General features: G+C 36.4%; 1 protein-coding gene and 1 non-coding gene across 2 annotated transcripts; both read right to left on the bottom strand.

The window, feature by feature from the left end:
• Positions 1 to 5455: 5455 nt before the first annotated feature.
• On the bottom strand, positions 5456 to 8174 carry LOC114501826 (cytochrome c oxidase subunit 7C, mitochondrial). Its single transcript, XM_036020499.1, has 3 exons — positions 7972 to 8174; positions 6850 to 6993; positions 5456 to 5996 (listed from the first exon to the last, which is right to left on the bottom strand). The coding sequence occupies exons 1-2, from the start codon at positions 8044 to 8046 to the stop codon at positions 6877 to 6879; spliced, it is 192 nt and encodes a 63-aa protein (XP_035876392.1). The 5' UTR covers positions 8047 to 8174; the 3' UTR covers positions 5456 to 5996; positions 6850 to 6876.
• Positions 6102 to 6164, bottom strand: LOC114514389. The gene has a single exon (XR_003686050.1). It is a non-coding gene; the product is annotated as a small nucleolar RNA Z39 (small nucleolar RNA).
• Positions 8175 to 13678: the final 5504 nt, after the last annotated feature.

The raw sequence follows: 13678 nt of genomic DNA, 5'->3' as shown, positions 1-13678 counted from the left end.
AAAACTATGACCACTGAACCATCAGTAATTGCTATTTTTATGTCCAAAATGTGAAATGTTGGTAATTTCATATGGTTCAACTTAATATCTACTCTGTCGGAGAAAAGTGTGATTGATTTTGGTAGTAGCAGGAGAGCTTTAGCATGAATAAAGATTTCACACTACACAGTTTATAGATAGAATAGAATTGCATTAAACAAAGCTTTTAGAATGCAACATGGGGAATTTTGTTGATAATATTAATCTGAGCAGATCAAAGATATAAGCCTGATAAATTAGTATATTGATATTTAACTAATAATTACTAGGCATCAAGAGAGAACTCCTTTTATTGGTCCCTCATACACTTGGAAATGTTATTAAACCTAATTAGTATTCATCCTACCTCCATCTACCTAATTTGTTGAAAGTTTAATATTTATGAAGCATAGTACTAAGTTGTGGAATCCAGCAAACAGAACATACAAAGCTTATTCTAAAGGATATAGAACGAACTATAGAAATGATCCCTGAAAGTATCCCATCCCTCTCCCCTTCTCTTCCCAGATATTTATGTGAAATTAACTGTGGCTTTATTTTTTTGAAATAAAAACTTCAATAATGCAAAAAGTATATAAAGTATATGAAACCCTATTAAAATTCTGAATAATTGTTCAATGTCAATTACAGTGATATCTACCTCTTGCCAGATGTGGGAAAACTGGGAGAGGGCAGTAAATTTCAGTAGAAATAATCTGAAAAATTTAAGTATGAGATGACTGTGTAGGAATGCTACTGAGAGTTGTACTGTTTCCCAGTGCTCAATGTGCAGAGAAGGTGACTGGACAAGGTGTCCAGTGTGTTCTGGCATGACGCTGTGCTCAGCTGGAAGGGGCTTATTTTTCTATAATTTTTATAGAGGTGTCCAGTAGGTAAGTGGGGTCCATCAAAATGAGAGATAAGGTGGAAATGTCTACTAGGTAGCAACTCAAAACTGCAGCTCAAAAATTTACTTGAAAAGCCAAAAGCTATTTACCTCTATCATTCTGGCCCCTGTTCACACTTGAGAAGTGCTAAAAGATTTTTCCTTACAACCCGAGTCAGGCTTTTGTGTGGCCCCCAGATTTGTAGTTGTGGATACAGTTAGTTTTAAATTGGAAGAGCTGACACAGAATTCTACAACTGAAGAATCAGAAATGTAGAGAAGTTAGGTAATCCTTTTTAAGGTCATATGGCATGCCCAGGTATTTTGATGAGGGTAGGCAAAGTTTTGCTGAATAGATAAACCTTAAACAATACAAGTTTCTTGCTCACTTTTAAACATTTGACAAAGGGCTGTACTCGCCAGTGTCTCAGGGATCAAGGCTGATAAAGGTTACAGCCCTGCAGCGGGGGAAGGCAACTTGGTGAATTATATAGTCTTTTAAAGCTTCCATAAAGTAAAAAGTTATTTCTGCTCCCATTTTCATTTGTCAAAGCAAAGGGAACAGAGTGCATTTCTGCAATGCATACAGACTGGAAACTGACATGTTTTTGATAAGCCCTAATGTCTAGTAAACCACGTTAGAGAAAGACCCAAATAGCTTGTACCCACAAACAGGAATTCAAGTCTCTCTAAAATTAACTAGAAATCATAATTATATACTCACTAAAAAAGTCTTCACTGTATCAATGTAGACATATAGAAAGTGGCTATATTTCTTCTGGTCTGTTAAATTTCAATGGGTACGGAAACAAAATATTTTACAATGGGTGATTTTTTAATGAAGTGTTTATGTGGACAGAGTAAAAATGTAAAAGCTTTCATTACTTATACAGAAACTGTCTTTTATTGAAAAGAAACAAAAAATCGTAACACTGTTTCTTTTTTCTATATCAGCTTATTGTTAAGTTCTAAAGACTCCTGCTATGGTTTTATTTATTGGATATACTAAAGGCTTACTACATTTTGATATTTGAGTTGCTCTTTTCAGTATACGACACAGAGCAGATGAAGCAGACACTATCCTTTGCACACCCAATAGCCACTTTCTTCTCCCTTTCTATTAGAATCTTGGTTTGTGTCAGTGTTTGTTCTTTCCACATAATACTTCGGAGAAAATCTTAATTGCTCAAATCATTTTCTAGTGTTATATTTAAGAATGGATATATAACTGTTATTGACAAGAAATGGTGAAGGAGTTTTCTGATGGGTTTCTAAAAAACCCTTCTTCATCTTTAAAAATAACTTGAAACAGGAACTCTTATTGCTGGATAGTGTTAAGTCTGAATGGGACACCTGGAACTGTAGCTGCTGATTTATGCCAAAGAAACAGCTTCTAATAACAGGCTGAATAAGACAGGCCCTTAAACTAACTGAGCTATCTTTTGTTATTTAATACAATACATTCCCTAATTCTTTAAGCCAGTGCTTCTCAAATGCTGGTCAGAAACAATATCAACAGCTACTATCAGAATGTAAATTTACATACTTTCTTTCATCAAGGAAGCTTGTTACAAAGAATATAGATGAATTAAGTGGTCAGTGACATGGTTGAATTACATTTTGGCAGAAACTTCTAAGTCTGCAATATTGGATTATTTCAATATACATATGGTTGAGAAACCCAACTCAGCAAATTAACCTAGGAAAAATTCATTTGTATTCAGAAAACATTAAAACATACTCCATTTTAGTGCATAGACTAGGTAGGAGGCATGGGGTTTGCTCTTCTTAGGTAATGTTATCATTCTTGGCTTCAATTCAATAATCCATTCAATAACTGTCCATTGGCCACTCACTAAATTATACATGCAGGATACATGAATAAATAAAAGCCTCTTTGGTTTTAGAATGATCACAAGCTGGTATAGGAGATACATAAGAAAGTCGGTAATTACAGTACATACTGATGTAATTATTTATAAAGCTGTTCCCTGGCTGGGATTGACTTCTGTCTAGTGTTTGGGATAATGGGAGCAATCAGCAGGGAAAAGCTTGACAGAAAAGGTGGCACCTGTTATGAGGGTGGTACAAAACCCCTCGGAGCTGTGTGGTGACATGTGAAGGAGCTGGAATTTTACTAATGGTGACAGTTTATTATATGATGATTGCATTTTAGTAGTGACTCCAGACATCTTTATATTGGCATGGTGGAAGTGAGACTGCAGCTCAAGTAAATGAAAATACCAATCTAAAACAGCAGAATAGCTTTGGGTTTAACTTGAACAATTTACACCATGTATGGCTTAGCTCAAATTTTTTCTTTTAAGAACTCTATAGGGGGGAAATATATATATATATAAAATATATATATATATATATATAAAATTTATGTGTACGTAAATAATATATACATATTATATATGTAATACATATCATATATATGTGTGTGTGTATATATATAATTACAAAATTAATATTCTGCAGTATTAAAAAATTGAAGCCAACACAAAATATTTATATTGGAATCATGAGCTTAAATGAAATTACGGTGGTTAGTTTTATGTGTCAAATTGGTGGGGCCATGGTGTCCGGATAGCTGGTCAAACACTGTGGATATTTCTCGAAGTGCTGTTATATTCATAACGTAGGTCAGCTTCAGCCAATCAATTGAAGATCTTAATAGAAAAAAAGACCAACTTCCCTGGAAGACAGAATTCTGTCAGTAGATGCTTCAAACTAGAATTGCAACCCTTCAGTATTACCCCATCCAATTTTGGGCCTGTCAAACCTCCACGATCACCTAATTCCTTAAAACTAAGTCTATGCACATCAGGTTAGTTGTTCCTCTGAATTCTGATACAGAAACTGAACATTTCTCGGCCCTCTATCACTCCACGTACTTAACACAGTAAAAGCCAATCTACTGAAGCCTTTTTATGGTGACGGGAAAATCCACTACTCCGATTTCAGTATAAGCAAAGGTTTTTCTCATTCAAATCAAATGTTTTCAAATGTTTTGTTGTGATAAGATACTAAATCTTGGCCACAGCCAGTCTGATACTCACATCCTCCCATTTGTATTTTCTGGTTACTGATTTCCTCCACATCCCAGAGGTGCACAGTAACTGATACGCATCAATTGTGCCAGTAGGGGTGTGGGTTTGTGGCCTGTGATGGAATGTCCTTGCATCCTGAGTTGCTCAAAGAATCTCCTGCCACCAATCCCGAACTGAAATGAACAGGCTGTAAAAGAATTATCTCATGTGTTTCTGTTAACCTTTCTTAAATGTATGTATAGTTCCCACTGACTTAAATGTTTAATCCTGTGTTTTGGATCTTTTTTAGTGATTTTTTTTTTTTACATAGGAGCTTAAATCTTTATACCAATTAGCCTATAGTAAAACTGGTTTTTAAATTGTTTCAAGTTGCAGAACCTATTGACAATAAGGGAGGATTTAATGTATAATCTTCAAATACTATAATTTAGGAAGACAAGTCAGGTGTCTTCTATCTACATCTTACTATCCAATACTGTTAACTTTTGATGTATTTTCAACCTGCAAAAACCCATTCATTTCAGACTTGCCAGAAAGTACGTTTTTTACACAGCTTGATTCTCATAATGCTTATGCTCATCTCCATTTCCTCCAAAAAACTGATAGCTAAATTTGTAACTTAAGGGCAAAGATTTGAACCAAGACTTCAGATCTTTATGCGACTTACTCGTGATTCTACTTTTCTCAGAGGTAGACAGCACTGATGTTGCATAGAAAAACTCACCCAACATAATGAATGTCAGGATGACATGATTCATAAATGGAAAAGCACAAACTGACACACAAAAGCAGGGAATGGCTGGACAGTTGTTTAAACCGCATCCATTATTTAAGGAGTTGCCAGGCAGTTATTGAAAAGTCTCATATAGACCCTCTCAAACAAACAGGAAAATGTAAGGTACTAGCAAATCAGGAGGTAATGCTATGGCCGTTATCAGAAATCCAATGTTATGCCAAGGACTAAGGGAGGCAACTGTTTTGTTCCATGAAGGGATGTGTAGAACCACCCAGAACAATTGTTCAAGAATTCAGAAATACATAATTTTATGTGAAAAAAAATACGTGAATATTCTAGTTTTACATATTGGTTTAAAAGCAGCACAGCAACTCCCCAACTCCACCCCGCCCCGAAAGTCGGGGGGCCACACAGACCACCAGTTTATACCTCTACTTTACAGTATTCTTTTAACACCAGTGATATTCCAAAAGTGACCAAATTGATATTAAAATATTCAGTAGCTAATTAGTTTCTCCTTGCCCTAATACAAAGCCCTGGGAATTAAGTCACTATACTTTAAGTGGCAAGTAGCATTTCACTATTCATGTAACTTGATTCATTGATATAATTACTAGTGAGGGCCATCTTTCAATACATTTCTACTAGTCAAAGCTCCAGAATGGACTGGTAATTATTTCTTATATTCTATTTCATATGCCATTACATTCCACTTTAAACATTGTCCTTTTTTTCAGTCTAAACAACTCATTTGTCAGTGGCACATTTACTAAGACAAAAGTTTCAGTTTTAGGGTATAGGTGGATTAAAAAAAATGAAGTTCTTGTACTTTAATCTGTATACACTACTGGTTTTCCTCGTACAGTTTTTTCCATTAAAAAAAAAAAACTTCATGAAAAAAAGCAATTTACTCCTTCAAAGAAGAGGGGAAGACTAAAAGTAACTTTTTCCTCCCCCTTTAAATAAAAGGGGAATCAGTACAGACTTCAAGTCAAGTTTGCATTTCTCTTTTATAACAGAAATACCAACATCGTGATTAATAACTGGCAATTAATAATTAAATAAAATCTCAGAATTTAAGACAGAGTAACAAGCTAAATCACATAGGTTTTGATAATGGAATAATACCCAAATAAAAAAAGTACACAGATGCCCAATTATCACATTTTGTATTTCAGAGAAGAGGCATTATGGATTCATGCCATTAAGTTTATTTACAAACATATCTAGTATGTCGAGTTCAACAGTTTGATCCATTTTTTCAAAGAGACTGCACCTCTTAAAATGCTCTTCTTCATATCTGTAAATAAAAACACACAAAAATATGGTATTGAAAAATCCCCTTCATTTAACAGAAATCATGTAGTTTCATTAATATATTTCATTAATCCATCCTTCAGTTTGGTACATCAGAAAGCGTTTACAGTATCACAATTTCATTCATACTGATTTGCTTCATCATATGCACCACAATCTTTCCATATTAATGACTTACATAGATCATATCCCTCCTAAACTATGACAACTATTTTCCAAAATACACTTGGGATTTACTCCAATTATCCTACAGAAGTTTCCAATAGTGTCATTTTGAGGAAAATTTTGGTTATAATTAAGAAAATAAATCTTTTCCTCTCACACAGGAAATCTGCTAACCCCCCAGAACAACAACAACAATAAAAAAGACTACTCTGGAATATACTAACATATATTGTTCTCAAGAGAGACTAACAATCAGTTTACTAGGACTTTCCTGATTAAGAAGTTACGAGGTCTGGCTAAAACTCTGGTCCACCATCACTAGCTATGAAATATTGGGCAACTTGTCATTTTTGTTTCTCAGATCAGGTTAATACCACCTACTTCACAAGCCTGCTAGGGAGCTATAGGAAATCATTATTGTAAAGTGTGCCTTACAAACAGTAGTATTAAATAAACCCTGGGTTTCACGTAAAGAAACACTTGTTTCTAAGTTTATCAACCTATTTCCACCAATGTCACATATACACTTCCCTTCAGGAATCAGCTCTACATGCAAAAACATTTTGTAATTTTGGGGGAAGGAAGGTAATTTTTTTTTTGAGGGGTGGAGAAGGGAAGAAATAAAAGGAAAGCACTGCTTTGGGAAGATTATAAATTTATTAATTAATTACCTGTTTTATGGATTAACTAAAACATCCTTATTTTTTAAGCAGTTGGTGTCTTACAATAAGGAAAGGTGCAGCAAATCCAGATCCAAAATACAAAGTCATCATAGCTAGTAACCGCCACTTGTTTTCCACCGAAAACGGCAAATTCTGTAGGAAAAAGAGAACAAGCAACAAAAACTGATCTTCAAGTCATCTGATTTTAGATAAAAAACACATACAAGGAAATGCCAGATTTTCTTTCTTTTACAAAATCAGGTTCTATATGTCACATACCACAGTACTTTTTTAAAAAAACACAATCTTTCAAGTTTTATAACCTTCATCATACATAATGCTAGAAATATATATATATATATATATATATATATATATATATATATATATATGTATCTGACTTGACTGAGCGCCAGAAAGTGGTCTTATGAACTCAGGTGTAAAATGGTGAACTTTCTCTTTTATTGCAAGTAATCGAAAATACTCTCCAACACTAGTTTTAGAAGCAAAATACATTGTTCTGGTTCACCATTTGTTAAAAACTGGACACCTATTAAAGAATGCACATGTCAATGTTAACGGCACTACTAAGTACTTTTCTTCATAACCAAGCAGCCCTACCATTCAACAGTTTCTCATCCCTTTACTAGGCCTCGCATAACCCTCGGAGGCTGTAGCTACTAATTTAGCCGATTTAAGCTATGTGTGTTTGACACTAAACTCAACCTCAACCAAGATGGGCTAATACTTACAATTTAGTCAACTAGTCAAAGACTCGACTCCACGACCACAGGCCCTCATACCTTCATTAGTTTGCAGTGACCTTCACTCTGAGTCCGGAGACCTCTATTTTGGCTAAGACACAATAACCGCCGACAAGGTGTCCACGACCTCCCGCAACCCCCGTCCCCAAATGTTGGAGAGGGTGGTAGGGCCTTCAGCTCTACCCACTCATTCCTTTCCTCGACTAAGGAGCACATCCAGGGTCCCTAGCTTTCGCTCTGGGGGAAGTGGAATGCTAGTCGGCGTTCCACTTTAAATTGCGGGCTTATTACCCCCATTTCCACAGAGATCAGTGAGTCGCAGCCAAGCGCCCCCACCCTAGCGAACCCGGGCCCCTTACACACTAACCTTCCCTGGACCTTCCTCATAGTGGCTTCTACGGACCACAGAGGTTGTGAATCTCCGAATGCTCTGTCCCAACATTTTGCTGTTGGAAGCCCTGCGAAACGGACATAAACTGAAAGCGGAAAAAATGGCGCTACCACACTAAGACCTTTTTTCGTGACCTTGTCCCCTTTCTTGCAAGTGCGGAAAAGGAAGACCGGACGTGGGTCAGAGCTTTCGGAAATCGCTATGATGCGGTGGGCGCCTTGTGTTGTGGGAATTGTAGTTCAGAACTTTGCGTGTCCTCGTTGGCCCTGAAGGATTGTGGGAAACGTAGTTCCGCGCAGTCTCAAGGAGGGCCGGAGCCCACATTAGTTCCTAGGAGCAAGGATTGATTCCTTCAGATCTAAGTTATTGCCACGTTCTTGACAGGATTCGTGTTTCCCAGAACGATTTTTACTTAATTTAGTGAAGCAGTTTCACCGCGTGTACTCTAGTTTATGGAACAGGAAAACACCTTTCCTTTTTTTTTTTTGCTGTGACTGTATGCCAGGACCCTGTGATTTGCAGTACCCTGCCTGCACTGAGAGGTGTGTGTTGTCATCTTACCTGAGAAAACAAAGCATAAGCCCAAGTAACCAGTAGAAAGGATGCTGGAGAGAAAACTGAGCACAGTGCTAAGGGAAAGCTTTCTGAAGATATAGGGAACTGAATAGGACAAAAGTACTGGCGGAGAGCAGAGAAAACTCAAGGCCAGTATGAGCATAGCATGTTGAGTGCAAAAGAGAAAAGCAGCCTCTGATATCCAGAGCTAAACCGGACTAGGACGTAATGTTCCCCCGCTAAATGTAATCAATTCCACAGCACACCAACACCAGACGGGATTATTGGGTCAGTGATGGATCAAGAAGAATAAGGGCACTGTATTATCATATCTGAACATAGACAAAATATGAACATTGTTCGCCACAAAAATGACGAAATATCACTGTATCCAGTCTAATACAATGACTTCTGCCTCCTTACTATTTACAACCTTAACCTCAGACTACTTACTACTCCTTCTTTCTAAGTAAGATTTGGTAAGATGGGGAAAGTCACGGAAAACAGGTCCAAATTCTCTAAGTCCTAACACCTCACTAAGGTGCCCACGGTTTCTCGTTGTTTTCAGTCTCTTTTACTGAAGTGAGTAATACATCCAGTTTGTCCAATTATAGGTCTGTTCCTGATAGTTTTTGACTAGAGGGAAGAAATCAGTGATAAATGAGACTGGGAAAGTGGTACGTTAGATTGTGAAGGGCCCTGGTAAACTAGGTTTTATGTTCTTCATCTGAGTTCCCATGGGCCCTGTGGCAAATTAAATATAGTCGCAAATTCTTTTATCAAGAGGTGGGGTCTCTGCCTTCTCTTCTTGGATCTGGCTGGTCCTCTGTGACTATTTTGACCAAGAGCATCTGGCACAAGTAACGCTGTGCCAGTGTTCTGCACACGGCTTATGAGAGTGGCAGCTTCCTTTCCTATCTTTTGGAACACTTGCCCTTGGAACCTTGAGCCTTCACATGAGAAGTCTGACTAGTCTGCAGGGAAGATCATAAGAAGCTACCAAAAGGAGACGGAGGTTGGCTGAAGTGTCAGGAATGTGCGTGAATCTATCTAGGTCCCTTGAGCCCAGGTTGGCTCCCAACTGAATAGCACTGAGTGACTCTGGCCAATCCTGGGTACAGAAAAGTTGTCCAGTTTAACTCTATTCAAAATGCCGATTTACAGATTTGGGAGATATAGTAAAATGATTCTTCTTTTAGGTTAATAAGTGTGGGGCAGTAAAAATAACTGGAACAGATGCCTGGAAGTAACATTGCTTCATTTAGGGAAATGGTTTGCCACGAGGAGAACACAGTTTCTCACCATAAATCTGTACATTTAGGAATTAAGCTGTGTCATTTCAAATATTTATCTTAAAAGAATGTTTTTGTCAAAAAGCCAAATTGAGCACAAAGAAAAATTTTATATGAATTTCCATATTGTTTTTCTTAATTGTTAGTTTGTAACCAATTAATAAATTAGCTAACCAACTCATGTGCCCCGAGTTTAGGGGTTTTATGCTAATATTGATATCTTAAATTGATTATGGAAAATAAAAGAAGTTTGAAGAAATCTGGCAATAGTCCATTTTTGAATAGGCATTGTGGTAAATCAAAGATGGCTATAATTTCTTTGCAACTCTTCCAAGTGAAAGGTGCAGTTTGACTCCCCCCTGGACCTTAGTGACTTGCTTGACCAATAGAATGGAGCAGAGTGACATTCTGAACTTCTGAGGCTGTCTTATAAAAAGCATGGCAGTTTTTATTCAGACAACTTGGAATGTTTTCATAGGAGAGGTCAGCCACCATGTAAGAAGTCTAACTACCCTGAGATGGTCAGGACTATGAGGAAGCTCAGGCTAACCATTGGAGAAGCCACTTGGGTGGGGAAGGGGAGAGGGAAGGGAAGGAGAGAGGGAAGTAAAGGTAAGAGGAGGGGGGAGATATGCCATATGCCTTGATCCTAGCTATTTCTGTCATCCTCAAGCCCAGGCAGCAAATATGTAAGAAGCCTTTAGGTGGCTCCAGCCACAGTCATGATTTGCCTACACCTGTATGAAATATGTTAAGCAAGAGCTGCCCAGCTGAACACACCAGCCTCTATAACTATAAAAGAAAAATGATAAGTTGTTGTTTTAAGCTGGCAAGTTTTGGGGTAGTTTGTTATACGAGAATAGAATCCTGGAACAGGTATCACACACAATTTCTGATACACATAGCCTAACAATAGAAATTCACTCATAATAACTCACAAGAAAAACATGAATCATCCTAGAGAAACTTTCGATTCAGTATGATATTCTTTTGCTATAAAATAAATTTTAAGAGAAATGAGACATTTCATGGATTGGCACAAAATAAAAATGTCTTTAGGGACATGAGATTTACTCGAAAGTTCTATTTAAAAAATAAAATCCAATTATTTTAAGTAGTGAGTAGGGTATATATCATAGAGTGAGCAATGTACTTTCTAGACCCATATGAGTCTTTGGAGACTGAAATTACAGTTTACAGAACAGTATATCTAAAAATTAAAGTGCAGTACTTGTCATTCCTTGCAACAAGTACTATATTGGATTTTTAAGGAGTAGTTTAGAGTTTATTTAAAAACAAATTGTTTAGTGGAGAAATTATACATTTCTATCCTATTTTGAAAAACTCAAGTTAACAAGTTTCTTATGGTCTTATGTTTTTAGAATGTTCTGCTTCTGTAGAATTAAAGTCATAATTCCATGTTAAATTTTATTTGAAGTTTTACATTACTGGGGGAAACAAAACAAAAAATAAACCTTGTTTTGGGAAATGAGAAAATGTGATTCCACTGAGGCAGTTAGCATTGGAAAATATTCAGCCATCTTTCAGGATGATTTAATGATGATCAACTGGAAGAAAACTTTTGTAAAAAGCTATAGAAAGTGCTTACCTGATCAAGCTGTATATTTTACTCTGTCTTGTTTTCATTAGTTTTGAATGTTTTCTCCTTAAGAGCATTTCATATTTCTAATTCCAATTTTATTGCTTAATCTCAATGTAAGCTTAAGGATGATTCATTTTTTTTAGATTAACCCTTAATATAATTATTTGCCATTGAGGATTGCCAAGCATAGGAGATTTATTTTTATAAGACAAATACAGAAACTAACATTTCTCAACTTGAAAATCAATGATTCATGTTACACTTATGTTTTATTTCCACCTTAACTTGCAATGATACTTGTTATCATCACTTTGAACAGGTTTCTTTAAATTCACTATAGGATTTCCTACTTGTTTCTATAACTGAAATACTAAATGATTAATAGTTTAATTTATTTACTTTAAGGAAACATATAGTTTAAATTAGGAAGGAGATTTTGAAAATGAATTTGATATATCATTCTAAAAAGAAATCTTTGTTTTTTTTTTGTTAGAGAAGTAAGAAAAAACAAGAGAAATTTGAGAGTAGAACCAACTTTCTTGCATTACATCTGATGATTGTTAAGAATTGTGCAAAGAAGGACTATCTGGAAATCTTGATTTATAACCAGGCCCGTTGTTGCTGGTCAATGCATATAAAGGTGCTACTATATTTCTACAATTCAGGGGAGATTTCAGGAATCCAATACATGGCACTCTGTTCCTTCAGACAATGGTCTGGCAACTACGCAGTTAATACAGTCCATCACAATGTGTGTGTTTATGCTGTAACAGTTTTGTATTTGGCTTTTCAGTTTAGACTTATAATTAAGAAAAATAGGATTTACTTGAGAATAACATTTGTGCACTCTGAGTAAATTATTACTGAATCCATCAAACAGTTCTTTTAAACATTCAACTAATTATAAAATTATTACACAAGGGTGTTAGGTTTAATTTCCAATTCTCTTTCTATTCCTCAATTAAACTAGACCCTTAATAAACATTATTCTAAAACTGTAGCATTATCCCTGAATTGTTCTCAGCTTCTTCTTACCACTTTGTACTAAGGGATTTTTATAAATAACAGACTTATGAAACTCATTGTTGGGTTTACTGTGAAGATTTTTTTCCTTCAAGGATGTGTTTCAATATATTTCATTTTTGTATCAGTGTTATGAAGGCCCACAGGAGAAATTCTTTTCTCATCTTAGAACTAGAATAAAAACATTATTCTGGGTAGCTGATTTGCTTTTATCTTATGAATACTGTGAAAAACAATCTTCATTGTGATTCTTCTCTTACTGGTCCTTGAAAGCTTGGAGTGAAGGTGTAACCCACATTCAATGGAGAGGATGAACATATTTTGTGTACTTTACACCTGAGCCCATCTTTTTTTCTAAATTTATCTTTGCTTTACTTTTCTCTTCAATTTTAAATTTATTTTGTTATATTGTTCTGTACCTCGGATGTTTTGTGGAACCGTACTAGCATGCAAAAAAACTAATAAATCATACATTTCCCCCGCATGGACAGTTGTAGTGTTACACTTGTGTGTGTTGTGTGCCGCAGAGTCGGCTCCAACTTCTGGTAACTCTGTGAATTGGAGATGTCCCCAGAGTGCTGTTCTCCACAGCTCTGCTTGGCTCCTCGACACTCAGGCCTGTGGCTTCCATTATGGAGTCAAACATCTCATGTTCAGTCTTTCTCCTTTCCTGCTGCCTTCCATTTTTTCCCCCAGAATTACTGTCTTCTCCAAAGAAGTCCACCTTCTATAATATACCCCAAAAAGGACAGATTCAGTGTTGTCATTTTTGTCTCCGGCCATGTTTCACGCTTAATTTGCTCGGGGGCCCACTTGTTTATCCTTCTGGCAGTCCCAGGTATCTGTAGAGCTCTCCTTCAATACTTTATTAATTCTTCTCTTCTTTGCTTTACAGAGACTGGGCTAGGTAAGACAGTTAATTCTAACTAATGTAAAAAATAATAACCCCCAAATTGTAATGATTTAACACAATCAAGATTTATTTTTCACTATGTCATCATCTGAATCAGGTGTTCAGCATGCGATCTTCCACATAGTAATTTGAGTGCCATTGGGTCTCCATTCAATTCTCTGAATTAACCCTGTAAAGTATAGCCTCCCACAGAGCTGTTCAGGGGTCGGGTCAGCAGATGGCATGCACTAGTTGTGCCTACATTATGATATCCAAACCAATTACATGCTACCACCTAGATCCAGGGGGGTATGGGCC

Source organism: Phyllostomus discolor, chromosome 3, assembly GCF_004126475.2.
Source record: "Phyllostomus discolor isolate MPI-MPIP mPhyDis1 chromosome 3, mPhyDis1.pri.v3, whole genome shotgun sequence".
Taxonomy (NCBI): Eukaryota; Metazoa; Chordata; class Mammalia; order Chiroptera; family Phyllostomidae; genus Phyllostomus; species Phyllostomus discolor.
The sequence above is the reverse complement of the archived record's forward strand: the minus strand, read 5'-3'. Positions and strand labels throughout refer to the sequence as shown.

What these genes read in the sequence shown, in the direction of transcription:
- LOC114501826 (XM_036020499.1), bottom strand. Translation starts at nt 8,046, where the DNA reads ATGTTGGGACAGAGCATTCGGAGATTCACAACCTCTGTGGTCCGTAGA. An exon ending in ATGAGGAAGGTCCAGGGAAG is followed by an intron (nt 6,994 to 7,971) that starts GTTAGTGTGTAA and finishes TTTTTCCTACAG; the next exon opens with AATTTGCCGTTTTCGGTGGA.